The following is a 13,884-nucleotide window of genomic DNA, read 5'->3' on the forward strand; positions in this document are numbered from 1 at the left end:
CGTGCAAGTACGGCGGGTTGTGACCATGGCTTAACTGACCATACAGGAGAGATAAAAAGTATTACGTCACTGTCCACCTATTTGGTGAAAACAAACAGTCAAGGGGAGTGGTGTTTGGTTCAGATTTTCTTTGCCTCCGGGAACTGACGTCGATGTCACTCAACAACTTGCAGCAGGTATTGGCGCTGCTGTTCATTCTTCGTTAGGATCTGATTGTAATCCTGGACCACCCTAATATATACAATGTATATTGATCTGTATTCCATCTGATAGATCGACCAAAACATCAGGAGTGCCAACAAAGTTGACCAACACTGTGTAATGTTGTCTTCTTACCCTTTACCCCACTGAGCGTATTTCTCATCCTTTGCTGCTTGTTCTCCAGCTTTCTTCTTCTGCTCTTCTCTCTCAGAATCCAGATCTCGTTTTTTACCACTCTTGTCTCGGAATACAGTCTGAGCACTGCGTGATTCATCTGATGACAGCAATAAGATGGGTTTAAAAAAGTAATCTAAATAGAGGGGACACCATTCAAACTTAGAAATATTTGAGATAACATCTTTAAATTTCCTATAACAATTTCTTAGCACATATAAAGGATGTATGTCATCAAAGCCTGCGAATATATGTAAAGGAAAAAAAATCCAAACTAACTTTCTAGCGGCAGGTTGCGTCTTTCCCTGCGTCGACTTTCGTCTTGCTCTTTTCTTAGAACATCTGCAGAAATAAGTCCTGCCTTCCCCCCAGAAAGCATTGTCTGGCCCTGAACAGACAAAGTAAACTATCGTTTATTGCAGACTGACAATTAAGGAGGAAATCTACGGTAAATCAAGCTTGACATCAACACAAGTAATTCGCTCACCTGTGAATGGCCAGGCTTACGAGGAGGTGACAGGTCATCATCGGCGACCTTTGGACTATGTATTCGCCTCCTGGGTGGAGACTGATCTGAATCAGAGCCCTGAGTCTTCACAGGTTGTCTTCTGGGGGGAGACCGATCGCGTTTGGAGCCTAGTGCTTTTGTCTGCCTCCTTGGTGGAGATTGATCAGAGTCTTCTTCCTTCAGTGGCTTTTTTCGTGGAGGTGACTGGTCAGAGTCTGAATCGTGTCGGTTCTGATCCCTGCGTGCTGGCAGCGACCGATGAGAATCTGGTGAATGTTTTTGACTTGATGATGAGCCAGTCTTTTTCCTGACTGGGGATGAATCTAACAAAGAAACCACTATCTGAACGTACTGGAAAGTAATTACAACAATATAGCTTTTTAGTTGTAAACAAACCCCTTTTCGGCAATACCAAATCAGTTATTCACTCTGTGTATAAACCCTCAAGTTTCTCCAGCATGTTCTAGCTGATGCATGTTCTGCAGATACTGCTCTGGCCCACCTGTTGATATCTCATTCCGTTTTTTTTTTCTCACCAAGACAAAAATTCCTTTTGGCACAGTAATGCACTTCCAACTTAAATGAGGAAATCCAGTGTTTACCAGCAAAGTAGATGCCCTCATATTTAGAGGTTCTGATTCTTGTCCCAATATGCTTCACAATAAGTTGCAATATAGCCTATTAGAAACTAGAAGAAGTAATCAAAAACTACATAATCTTAAAAATAAATAAAAGAAAAAGAAAAAAACAAGCATAGTCAAATGCATGGATGCTGTCCATGGAAATTACAAACAGAATTAGGGACAAAACATAACACAACGCCATCAATTCAAAAGCTATTTCTTCTTGTAATGTTTTCATAATAGTATTATGAAAACATCACATGACAGTACAAAACAATAGACAGTATTGAGAAAAGGAACAGTTACAAATCCCCCACAGATGTTCTCTAGGGTTGATATCTAGTGACCGATGTGGTGTATGTCCTGTGGATGAGGTGGTATTACTGTGAAATACACCACTAAAAACCACTACTTCTCACTCACCTGCCCTTTGGAACTTTGAAGATTTTCCTGAGTGTTTCCTTAGAGGGGACAAGTCTGCCAAGTTACTATGGCTCCTCCTGGGAGGGGATGCGTCTGAGGAGTCATAATGAACCCTCCTGGGTGGGGATGCATCTGGGGAGTCATGACGAGCCCTCCTGGGAGGGGATGCATCTGGGGAGTCATGACGAGCCCTCCTGGGAGGGGATGCATCTGGGGAGTCATGACGAGCCCTCCTGGGAGGGGATGCATCTGGGGAGTCATGATGAGCACTCCTGGGAGGGGATGCATCTGGGGAGTCATGACGAGCACTCCTGGGAGGAGACACATCTGGGGAATCCCAACATTCCCTTCTGGGAGAGGATGAGGCTGAGGAGTCATGTTGATTCTTTCTGAGCTGCGAATCCTGTCTTCTTTTCTTGAATGATTGTTGTGGAGAACCATGATGACCTTTCTTTATTGCCTCGGGCTTTGAAATTTCACTTTCTCTTTCTTTTGCCTCAGAGACTTTGTTTTCATCACCTGTTAAGAGAAAAACTGAGTAATTTACATATTCAATCATCATAGATACTCTTTTCTTTTACAAATACATCCAGGCTTTACCGCCAATCACTTTCCATCTGTTGCTGTTTCTGAACACTTCCAGCTGTTTCACCTCTTCTGGTCGATCATCAATCACTTCAGCAATCTATATAAACAAACACTTTAAAGGATTACAATTTGAGTTTCAATTAAGAAACACATTTCTTTAAATGACTTTTCCCCCCATGACAAGAAAGAAATGACTCAAAACAGGGTTGTCATTTCATTTTAATGTATAGCCATTTAAAAAATACAGTACACTACAGTTGTTACTTTTCCCAATTAATTTTTGGCTATAAAATGTCAGTCTCTTGTTTAATTTTTATAAATAATCAAACATTTAGTCTATAAAATGTCATAAAAGTTATTCCAAATGACCAAATTCTATTTCTCACATGCAAATGTGGCATATCCAAAACACTGTGCACTTTTTGTCTGATGCACAGGCCACACCAAACAAGAGCAATCAGAAATTTCTGCCTTCCACCAAGTCGGATGTGAATCACCTCCAAAATTCTGTGGTGTCTTCCATGCCCTAAAATCTATCTGTGGTGCAAATTTGGTGAGAATCCGTGAAGTAGTTTTGTCATAATCCTTCAAAGCCTCTATAAAATGAAATCTTGATCCACAATCCAGATCACCTCCAAAATTTAATGGAGACTTCCATGGTCTAATATCTATCTGTGGTGAAAATTTCATCAGAATCTGTGCAGTAGTTTTGATGTAATCTTGCTAACAGGCAGACAAACAAATAAATAACCACAGATGATTTTATTACGTCCTTAGTAGACGTAAAAAGATATCACTGAATTTAAAGCAGCAAGAAACAGAAATGCAACAAAGTCCTCAAATTTCAGAGGTCTGGATAAGCCAAAAAAAGCCACATTCGTAAAAGTAGACAGTAACTGTTTTTACTAAAGTGATCAATTCTAAAATATCAAAGTTGATAAATACTTTTCATGCTTATCGGTTTATTGCAAACACGTAAAACTGAGTTCGAAATACGTTACTTGACATTTACAATAAAACAAACAAAAAAAAAATCAGCTTCTTACCACAGGAGCCTCATCTTCGTCTTCCTCAATTTCCTTCTCCTGTTTCACCATCTGTTTCCAGTCCACATCATCGTCTACTATTTTTAATCTGGAGTTTCAAAACAACAAAAAATTCAAACAGTAAACGTTAAACCTCACTTAGCTTAATGGCTAACAGCCGGACACCACCTCCAATAAAAACGGCCCTCTCCACTCACCCTTTTCCAGGAATATTCCGTCGCTTCTTTTTAATCTTGCCTTTCGACTTCTTGGTGTCTTCATCTGGAGATAAATATCGTTTTAAGTACTCAGCCTTGGAAAGCTCTACTACTTTACTGCTGCCACTGAAAGCAGCCATAATTATTTAGACGTCTTCTTCTATGAAGTTTCTTCTTCTATGGCGTTTAACGGCAACCGACATCCTTATTGTTGCACCGCTGCCACCTTCTGCATCAGTCCGTTATAGCAGTACTAAATCCTCTCGATGTCCAGTGTACGGTATTTAAAAAGCCAACGCTTCCCCCTCCCACGTTACCCTCCTGACCATCCAAAGCTTGATAATTGTGCCACTTCTCTCTCCCAGCTTGGTTGACTCATTGCTTTAACCGTGTAATTGTCTCTCTGACCCATCAAGTTTATCCAATAGTGAGCCTGAACCCAGCTAACAATGGAACGTTGCCTGAACGTTACATCAAAGTGGCAGTAACGTTGCATCACAACGTTGTAGTAACGTTTATTTGTAGACTAAGCCATGGACAAGTTCTCAGTAACTTGATTAGTTCTCATCTGCCCTCCAGTATTATTACAGTTACAATAGCATTAAGCCAGGGATCAGTTCTCATCCGTGATGTGTGACCCATGACTAAGGTTCAAAGATTTTATTGTTATTTTCACTGTGCAATTGTATACACTAGAAAACAAAATTTCTTTTCTCAATCAGTGACTTCAGTGCAATAAAACTTCAATAGAATAATTTACCTTACATAAATAAATAAACACAAAATAATACAGTCATAGAAACAGGTAAAATACACTCCAATCTCTCAGGTACTAAGCCAGGTGACATCATCCAGTATTATTACAGTTACAATAGCATTAAGCCATGGATAAGTTCTCAGTATAAAATGAACTAGAAGGGCCAACGTTAAACAAAAACTGAAGATGTCTCCACCGTCCACCCTTTAAAGCAGCATTGTTCGTCATCGGTGAAAAAAAAAACCCCTCAAATAATCCCGAATAGTGCCGAATGTGTCCCCGTGGTGAACACAGTTTTTGATTTGTTCCCATAATGGTGGGTGAATCACAAAGGTGGATCAAAACAAACATAGCGTCAATCCAGTCGAGTTGATGATCATGGCATCCAGGAAAAAAGTTGTTGTGCAAGGAAAATTGGGCACTTATTTCTTGTCTCCCTCGCACCTTACAGAGGGGGAGACATAAGTTCTCAGTATAAAATGAGTCACTTCTCATCTGACCCATGACTAATTGTGGCATCATCACTCATGGCACTGCCGTCCATGGCGTCATCATTCACTACACAATGGTCCATGGCATCGGCATCCACATCGTCGCCCATGGCTTCATCCACCCCAGCATCTGAGTCAGCATTAACACCAGTACCAATTCTTTCATCCTCCTTCTTTGCCTAAAAAACAAAGAAAACCATTCATAAAAATACTATACAATAACTTCTATAGTGTCAGTCCCCTCAGCACAATGAAGTTCAACGGCGCTCAACCAGTCCATGTATTAATATGCAAAATCCTTAATTCAATATCTCAATTTTTACAATTCATATTTTAATTTTTCAGAGGATACTATTCAATGGTTTCAATCCTATCTTTCGAACAGAAAGCAGCGTGTTGTTGTGAATGGTGCCACATCCTCGTATCTCCCTAGTTATGTTGGTCTTCCACAAGGCTCAATATTAGCCCCTCTTTTATTCTTTCTGTATAGAAATGATCTCCCCGATGTGTGCTCTGAACTAAATATGCAAATGTATGCAGATGACGCAGTAATCTTTACCCAGGGAAAGAGTGACAAAATATCTGTAGACCTCACAAATGCACTATGTAAAATACATAAATGACTACATAAAAATAGTCTTCTGCTGAACACCAAAAAACTGTATGTATGATGTTCACCAAAAGACCAATTAAGTTAGCCAGATCCCATGTGTTCTTGGAAGGGGAAGAACTGTGCTTGTGAACCAATTCAAATATCTCTGAGTGATATTAGACCCAGATCTTACATTCAAAAAACATATCAAAAAGGTAAATCACACTGTAAAGTTCAATCGATCTAATTTTAAACAGATAAGACCGTTTATTACAATAGATGCGGCCAAATCTTACTTACACTTCATGTCACATATAGAGTATTGTATTACAACATGGTCCTTTGCAGGAACAACTGTACTGAAACCAGTAGAACAATTGTACAAAAAAGCCATTAAAAAAACAAACAAAAAAAAACAAAACAAAACAGATTTCTCATCACCGTCCAATCTTAGAAAAATATAAGCTTTTAAGTTTTGAGAATTTCATGCTATTTAAAATGTGTTGTGCTGTGTACAGGTCCCTACACAATTTGGCCCCACTTCCTCTGAGGAACTATATTAACAGGAAAAGTAACAATGAAATTAACACCAGATCCTCCGCTAGGTGTGATTGCGAGATCAAATTTTGAAAAACTGTCTTTGCTCAAAATGTACTCTCTATTAGGGGCAATAGCACATGGAATACTCTGCCAACGACAATCAGGTTCAGCCCCACATTTGCTTTATTCAAGACACAGCTTAAAACATGGCTGAAAGATAACCAAACCTGTAATCATTACGAGTTAAAGACATGCGAAAGCAATATACTTTCATATACACACACACAACAACACATAGGTAAGCTTATGCACACCAGCACTTTAAAGAGATACGGCAGCTGTATCGTGCACTTTACTATCGTGACAAAGCACTTTAATTCAGCATCTTATAATAAAACTGACTGTACCTGTACACACCTGCAACTGAATTCTACCTCAGTACTTTCCTGCACTTCATATTGAGACAACAGCATTTTAACCTCCATCTTGACCGGAACAGATAACTCCTCCTTTATTTGGCTCTGGGTTATATTAAAATATGACAGTGTATTATATTGTAAATTATCAATGTTTTTATGCTTGTTAAATGCTCTGTCTTTTATATTTTATGTCTGGAGACTACGGATGGAAATTAGTATTATGCTAAAACTGGCATATTTACGTTAAAGTGTGCGCCCTATACATACATATATATATATACATATATATACATACATATATATATATATATATATGTATATATATATATATATATATATATATACATATATATACAAGGTCTGTCCATAAAGTATAGGTCCTTTTTATTTTTTTTCAAAAACTACATGGATTTCATTCATATGTTTGTACGTCAGACATGCTTGAACGCTCGTGCGCATGCGTGAGTTTTTCCACGCCTGTCGGTGACGTCATTCGCCTGTGAGCACACCTTGGGAAGGACTGGTCCCGCCCCCTCGTCGGAATTCCTTTGTCTGAGAAGTTGTTGAGAGACTGGCGCTTTGTTTGATCAAAATTTTTTCAAAACCTGTGAGGCACATCGAAGTGGACATGGTTTGAAAAATTCAGCTGGTTTTCAGTGAAAATTTTAACGGCTGATGAGAGATTTTGAAGTGATTCTGTCGCTTTAAGGACTTCCCACAGAGCGGGACGTCGCGCAGCGCTCCCAGGCGCTGTCGTCAGCCTGTTTCACGGTGAAAACCTCCACATTTAAGCTTCTGTTGACCCGGGACGTCGTGAGAGAACAAAGACGTTTCAGAAGAAGTCAGTTTCAGCATTTTATCCGGATATTCCACTGTTAAAGGAGATTTTTTAATGAAAGACATGCGGGCGGATTTGCACGTCGGCTTGCAGCCGCCGCGATGCGCCGCAACAGGAAAAACACCTCCGTGTTGATAACCATTTGTAAAATCCAGGCGGCTTTTGATGGCTTTCAGTGGAGTGAGTATCTGAGAAATTGTTTAACAGTTGGGCATGTTCCAACTTGCCCGTTAAGGTTTCCAACGGAGGTGTTTTTCCTGTCGCGACCCCGCACGTTCTTTCATTACAAAATGTCCGTTAACAATGGAATGTACGAATAAACTCCTCATGCTGACTTCTTCTGAAAGTTCTCTGTTCTCTGACGACTTACTGGGTCAACAGAGCCTGAAATGTGGAAGCTTTCAACTTGAAACGGCGAGACGCTGCCGCCTCGAAGCGCAGATCGCCGTCAGGCACCGTGGGCCGTCCTTACGGCGACACTACCAGACCAAAATCTCTCATCAGCCGTTAAAATTTTTACTGAAAACCAGCTGAATTTATCGAATGGTGTCCACTCAGTTGTGCCTTACAGTTTTGAAAAAAATTTGATCAAAGAAAGCAGCAGTCTCTGAGCCATTCCTAAACAATGAAAAAATCAACGAGAGGGTGGGCGACTCCTCACTCAAAGACTGCCCACAGGCGAATGACGTAACCGACAGGCGTGAAAAAAACTCTCGCATGCCCACGAGGGTTCAAGCATGTCTGATGTAATCACACGTGATTCAAATCCATATGGTTTTTGAAAAAAATAATAAGGTCGGATACTTTTCTAATAGACCTCGTACTTCAATATCATTCCTCAGTTGCCGATCAATATCCTCTGCCATGAACTCGCATCGTCGTATAAAAGACTTTCTTGAGAGCTGCACATCCTGCAGACACGATCTCATTCTGATTTTTAAAATCGGCGAAGAGCACATCCGCAGGTTCCATGAAAGCTTCTTTCACAATTTCACCATCCTTGAATGATTTCTTTCTTTTTGCCAGAACACGGCTGACATGATAAGAAGCTGTGGTTGCAGCCTTACTGGTGGTATTTGTCCGGGGGAAAACGGCCTGTTGTGCTGCAAGCCGGCTTTTAGCCGGGAAGCTAGCATCATAGCTCTTGTGGATCGTCTTAAAACGCCGCTCCAAATGCCCTTTCTTCGGTAATGCTACGTTTGCATTGCAGATAAGGCAGATGGATTTGCCATTTGAATAAACGAAAAAATAATCTTCCTCCCACTCTGGATGAAAATGATAAGTTTGGGATCTTTTTCCTCCGCCATTATACGCTCGCGTCACTCTCCACTGTAGCTCCTCACGACCTCTTGACCCTGCGCATGCGCAGATAGAATGAACCGCGGGAGTTCCCCCCCCCATGCGATCGACCGGTCAATCCGGACTAGACTATCATCGGGACGGTAGGCCTACTAAAGTATCCCTGAGAATGAAAACTTTCGGAAAATTAAGTTATAAAATATAAGTGTTAAGAAAGAAAATACAGGAATCACTTTATTTAAATTTACAACAATACCAATTCACCAGCCTTATCAATCAATATATAAAGCAGGGGTGGTGGCCAAGTGGTTAATGCGCTTGGTTTCAGTTCAAAAGGTTCCGGGTTCAAATCCCACCCCTGCCACATTTCTCCATGTAATGTGGAGTTGCGTCAGGAAGGGCATCCGGCGTAAAACCTGTGCCAGTTCAACATGCAGATCCACCTTGGATTTGCTGTGGCGACCCCGAGTGCAAACAAGGGAGCAGCTGAAGGGACTTACTTATCAATCAATATATAGATTGATAAGGCTGGTGAATTATATCTAGTAGTTAATAGAACGTCCCCTCAACGTAAGTACAACGTTCCAAAGAAACGTCCAAAAACTGTAACAAGTAAACGTTCCTGATGGAAGTTGCCAGGAGGTGGACAGAACATTCCCAATTGTGCAACAAAAATGTAACCTCCCAGCAACGTTGCAAGTACGTTCCGTGTTAGCTGGGAAGCTGCTTGTGACACAAACCTGTGGCATTTGTCCTGTTTTAACCTGCAGAGCACAAACTGGAGATGAACTCACCGCTCCTGTACATATCCTGACAGCCTTGATCTAGATCCAACCAAGACAAAATTGACTTGAAGGCAGATCCATACACCAAGCTACCATATTCCATCAAATACACATAAATTTGCTTTAAGGATACCATCTGCTCCCCACTCCATTCCAGCAAAACTCTTCATTACATCACCTTTTTACATTTGTCAACCACTTTCATTATATGATCCCTCCATGTAAGTCTTGAATCACCTCCACCCGAAAAAAAAACCTACAAAGAACCTAAAACTCTCTGTACAAATGCTTACCATACATTAACAGTTTTATATTTTCTCCTATTTTCTTCCTTGTAAAAAATATAATCTAAGTATTCTCAACAGAGAACCTACACAGTAAAATCGCCAGTGTTAAATTAACACTGACAGTGACATATGGTCCCACTCTGACCAGAGTGGGACCATATGTACAGTAGTGTTCAGAATAATAGTAGTGCTATGTGACTAAAAAGATTAATCCAGGTTTTGAGTATATTTCTTAGGCCCAACACCATAGTAGGAGAAACATGCCCATATCATGATGCTTGTACCACCATGCTTCACTGTCTTCACTGTGAACTGTGGCTTATATTCAGAGTTTGGGGGTCGTCTCACAAGCTGTCTGCGGCCCTTGGACCCAAAAAGAACAATTTTACCTCATCAGTCCACAAAATATTCCTCCATTTCTCTTTAGGCCAGTTGATGTGTTCTTTGGCAAATTTTAACCTCTTCTGCACGTCTTTTATTTAACAGAGGGACTTTGCGGGGGATTCTTGCAAATAAATTAGCTTCACACAGGCGTCTTCTAACTGTCACAGCACTTACAGGTAACTCCAGACTGTCTTTGATCATCCTGGAGCTGATCAATGGGTGAGCCTTTGCCATTCTGGTTATTCTTCTATCCATTTTGAAGGTTGTTTTCCGTTTTCTTCCATGCGTCTGTTTTTTTGTCCATTTTAAAGCATTGGAGATCATTGTAGATGAACAGCCTATAATTTTTTGCACCTGCGTATAAGTTTTCCCCTCTTCAATCAACTTTTTAATCAAACTACGCTGTTCTTCTGAACAATGTCTTGAACGTCCCATTTTCCTCAGGCTTTCAAAGAGAAAAGCATGTTCAACAGGTGCTGGCTTCATCCTTAAATAGGGGACACCTGATTCACACCTGTTTGTTCCACAAAATTGGCGAACTCACTGACTGAATGCCACACTACTATTATTGTGAACACCCCCTTTTCTACTTTTTTTTTTTACTAATAGCCCAATTTCATAGCCTTAAGAGTGTCCATATCATGAATGTTTGGTCTTGTTGGATTTGTGAGAATCTACTGAATCTACTGGTACCTTGTTTCCCATGTAACAATAAGAAATATACTCAAAACCTGGATTAATCTTTTTAGTCACATAGCACTACTATTATTCTGAACACTACTGTACACTGGCAGTGTTAGTTTTACACTGGTTTTTTTTTTTGTTTTTTGTTTTTTTTACCAGTGTTGTATAAAGTACCAGAAAATCACACTTAAGTAAAAGTACAGATACCCATTAAAAAATGACTTTGGTAGAAGTTCAAGTCACCGATTGAAATGCTACTCAAGTAAAAGTCTTAAAGTATCTAGTATTTATGGTACTTAAGTATGACAAGTAATGTACAACTAAATGTACTCAAGTATTGAAAGTAAAAGTACAAGTAAATGTTAATAATCAAAACCGGACTGATTTTTTTTTAATATTACAAAGTTTATCTAGGCTTGTAAATGACTGGTAGTATTAGTCAAAATACAGAAAATTGTGCACATCAGACAAAAACACTTCAGAAACAAGGTTTCAAAACCTAAAGGAGAGTAGGCTACTCACTAGGTATTCAGAGGAAACAGTTATTTAATTCTATATGTATTTATTTATTTTCATTGTTACATGGTTTTATCTTTTCTGTTGTGTTTTTGTTTCATTAGGTTCTTTTTGTCTCATTCTCTAAAATTGTATTGTAACATTATTAGTCTATTATTATTGACAATTACTGTCTATTATGTAGACTATTATTGTTGTTGCTATTATAACATATGAATAAAAATAAATTTAAAAAATTACAATTTGACTCTTACGACAACGAACGCTGAACCATTAATTATACAGAAAACAAATCAACCCAAACATGCTGATGCGAACAGCTTAATGCTAACTTTAACATTGAAAACGCCATAGACATGCTAACGCGTTAGCATCAGTCCTGTTTTTAAGTTATAAAATATATCTATCAACTGTTTCAGAAGACCATAACAGGTCGGTTTAACATAAAAATATTAAATATTACTCACAGACATATGCTCTTCAGGGTTTTAGTGGGGAAATTTTAGGATAAAGCGAAATAAACAATGAATCCACGAATCGTAGATCAAAGCACTGCTTTAATCCGTATCACTGCTTCGATTGGTTCAAGGTTCAAAGCAAAGCTGCGCTGCAGAAAAGTTGATTACAGAAATTAGCATTTTCCTGACAAACAAATGTGCAAGTGCGCAACTGCAAAAAAGCCTACCGGACATGCCTCATGACAAATCGACCTGACTTCGTTGCAGTCACTAGTAATCAGTGGTGTCTCTGGGTGAAAACACAACTTTTTTCGTGTGTGTGTGTGTGTGTGTGTGGGGGGGGGGGGGGGGGTGTAACGAGTAACGGCATGACACATAGAAAATGTATCAGAGTAGAAGTATGCAATTAAGGTCAGAAATGTAGTGAAGTAAAAGTGAGAGTAAGCTGAATTTAAAAAACTCAAGTAAAGTACAAAGTCTCCCAAAACGTACTTAAGTACAGTAGCGATGTATTTTTACTACGTTACTATACAACACTGGATTTTACTATGTACCTTCCCCAATCTTCTACTTGTGTTAGATTTTCGTGTAACTTTCCCACAGTAAATTTAATATTTCCCCAGTTTTTCATAAACTTTCATCATCTGCAAACAATGACTTACCATTACTTAAATTGATATTTGAGAAAATATAATTTATCATAATATTAAACAGTATATAGGGCTTATCACACTTGAGGGGTTCCATTTTCTACCAGACATTTCCTCGATATTTCTGATCCTGTCTTAACCTGAATACTTCTCCCCTTCAAGAAGTCCAATAAACATACGAGGTCTGTTAGAAAAGTATTGGACCTTTTATTTTTTTCAAAAACCTGATGGATTTGAATCACGTGTGCTTCCATGAGCCAACCTTGAACCTTCGTGCGCATGCGTGATTTTTTTCACGCCTGTCGATTGTGTCATTTGCTTGTAAGCAGCCTTTGTGTGAGGATGGGTGGAGTCTCGTCGTTTTTCCTTTGCAAGGAAACGGCAGAACGACTGGAGCAACGCGACTGCATCAAATTTTGCCAGAAACTGGGCGACAGCCAGGTGGAAACCATTCGGATTATTCAGACGGCTTTCGGTGACGATCCACTGGGCATCACACAGATTAAGAAGCAGTACAACCGGTTTAAAGACGTCCGCACAATGGTGGAGAGCGAGCCGCGCTCTGGTCGTCCATCAACACGCTGAAATGACCGGATCATTTCCAAAGTGAACACTGTGATTATGTGGGACCGTCGTGTGACTATCTGAGAAATTGTGGAAGAGGTGGACATCAGCACTTTTTCGGCACATTCCACTGTGACAGAGGCTTTTGCCATGAAAAGAGTTGCAGCGAAATTCATGCCGTTGGCTTGGGCACGAAGCTGATGGCGGAACAAAAGCGCCACCGTGTTGAAGTCTCACAGGACATGTTGTGACATGCCCACCTCTTCCACCATTCGGGAGATTCAGACGGCTTTCGGTGGCTTTTCAGTTGTGTGACTATCCAAGAAATTGTGGAAGAGGTGGGCATGTCACAACATGTCCTGTAAGACTTCAACACGGTGGCGCTTTTGTTCTGTCAGAAGCTTCGTGCCCAAGCCATCAGCATCTGAATCAGCCATCTGAATCATCCGAATGGTGGACAAGGTGGACATGCCACAACATGTACCGTGAGGCTTCATCACGGAGGTGCTTTTGCTGCGCCGTCAGCTTCGTGCTGATGAATTTCGCTGCAACTCTTTTCATGGCCAAATCTTCTTTCACAGTGGAATGTGCCGAAAAAGTGCTGATGTCCACCTCTTCCACAATTTCTCGGATAGTCACACGACGGTCCCACATCACCACAGTGTTCACTTTGGAAATGATCTGGTCATTTCAGCGTGTTGATGGCCGACGAGAGCGCGGCTCGCTCTCCACCGTTGTGCGGACGTCTTTAAACCAGTTGTACCGCTCCTTAATCTGTGTGATGCCCATAGCATCGTCACCGAAAGCCGTCTGAATAATCCGAATGGTTTCCACCTGGCTGTCGCCCAGTTTCTGGCAAA

General features: G+C 40.3%; 1 protein-coding gene and 1 long non-coding RNA gene across 2 annotated transcripts in view; both read right to left on the reverse strand.

Moving 5' to 3' along the window:
- Positions 1 to 3,919, reverse strand: part of bud13 (BUD13 homolog) — an 11,121-nt gene extending 7,202 nt beyond the window's left edge. Inside the window, exons 1-7 of the mRNA XM_034178400.1 lie at positions 3,761 to 3,919; positions 3,564 to 3,651; positions 2,530 to 2,614; positions 1,930 to 2,448; positions 863 to 1,206; positions 655 to 763; positions 337 to 475 (exon numbers count right to left, since the gene is read on the reverse strand). Of these exons, the coding sequence (XP_034034291.1) occupies positions 337 to 475; positions 655 to 763; positions 863 to 1,206; positions 1,930 to 2,448; positions 2,530 to 2,614; positions 3,564 to 3,651; positions 3,761 to 3,900 (1,424 nt within the window). The 5' untranslated portion in view covers positions 3,901 to 3,919. The remainder of the gene's footprint in view (positions 1 to 336; positions 476 to 654; positions 764 to 862; positions 1,207 to 1,929; positions 2,449 to 2,529; positions 2,615 to 3,563; positions 3,652 to 3,760) is intronic.
- The window catches only part of LOC117517399, a 22,986-nt gene extending 13,796 nt beyond the window's left edge, over positions 1 to 9,190 (reverse strand). The window contains exon 1 of the long non-coding RNA XR_004562718.1: positions 9,140 to 9,190. This is a non-coding gene — a long non-coding RNA (uncharacterized LOC117517399). The remainder of the gene's footprint in view (positions 1 to 9,139) is intronic.
- Between the last annotated feature and the right edge of the window lie 4,694 nt (positions 9,191 to 13,884).

This window comes from Thalassophryne amazonica, chromosome 9 (genome assembly GCF_902500255.1).
Source record: "Thalassophryne amazonica chromosome 9, fThaAma1.1, whole genome shotgun sequence".
Lineage (NCBI taxonomy): Eukaryota > Metazoa > Chordata > Actinopteri > Batrachoidiformes > Batrachoididae > Thalassophryne > Thalassophryne amazonica.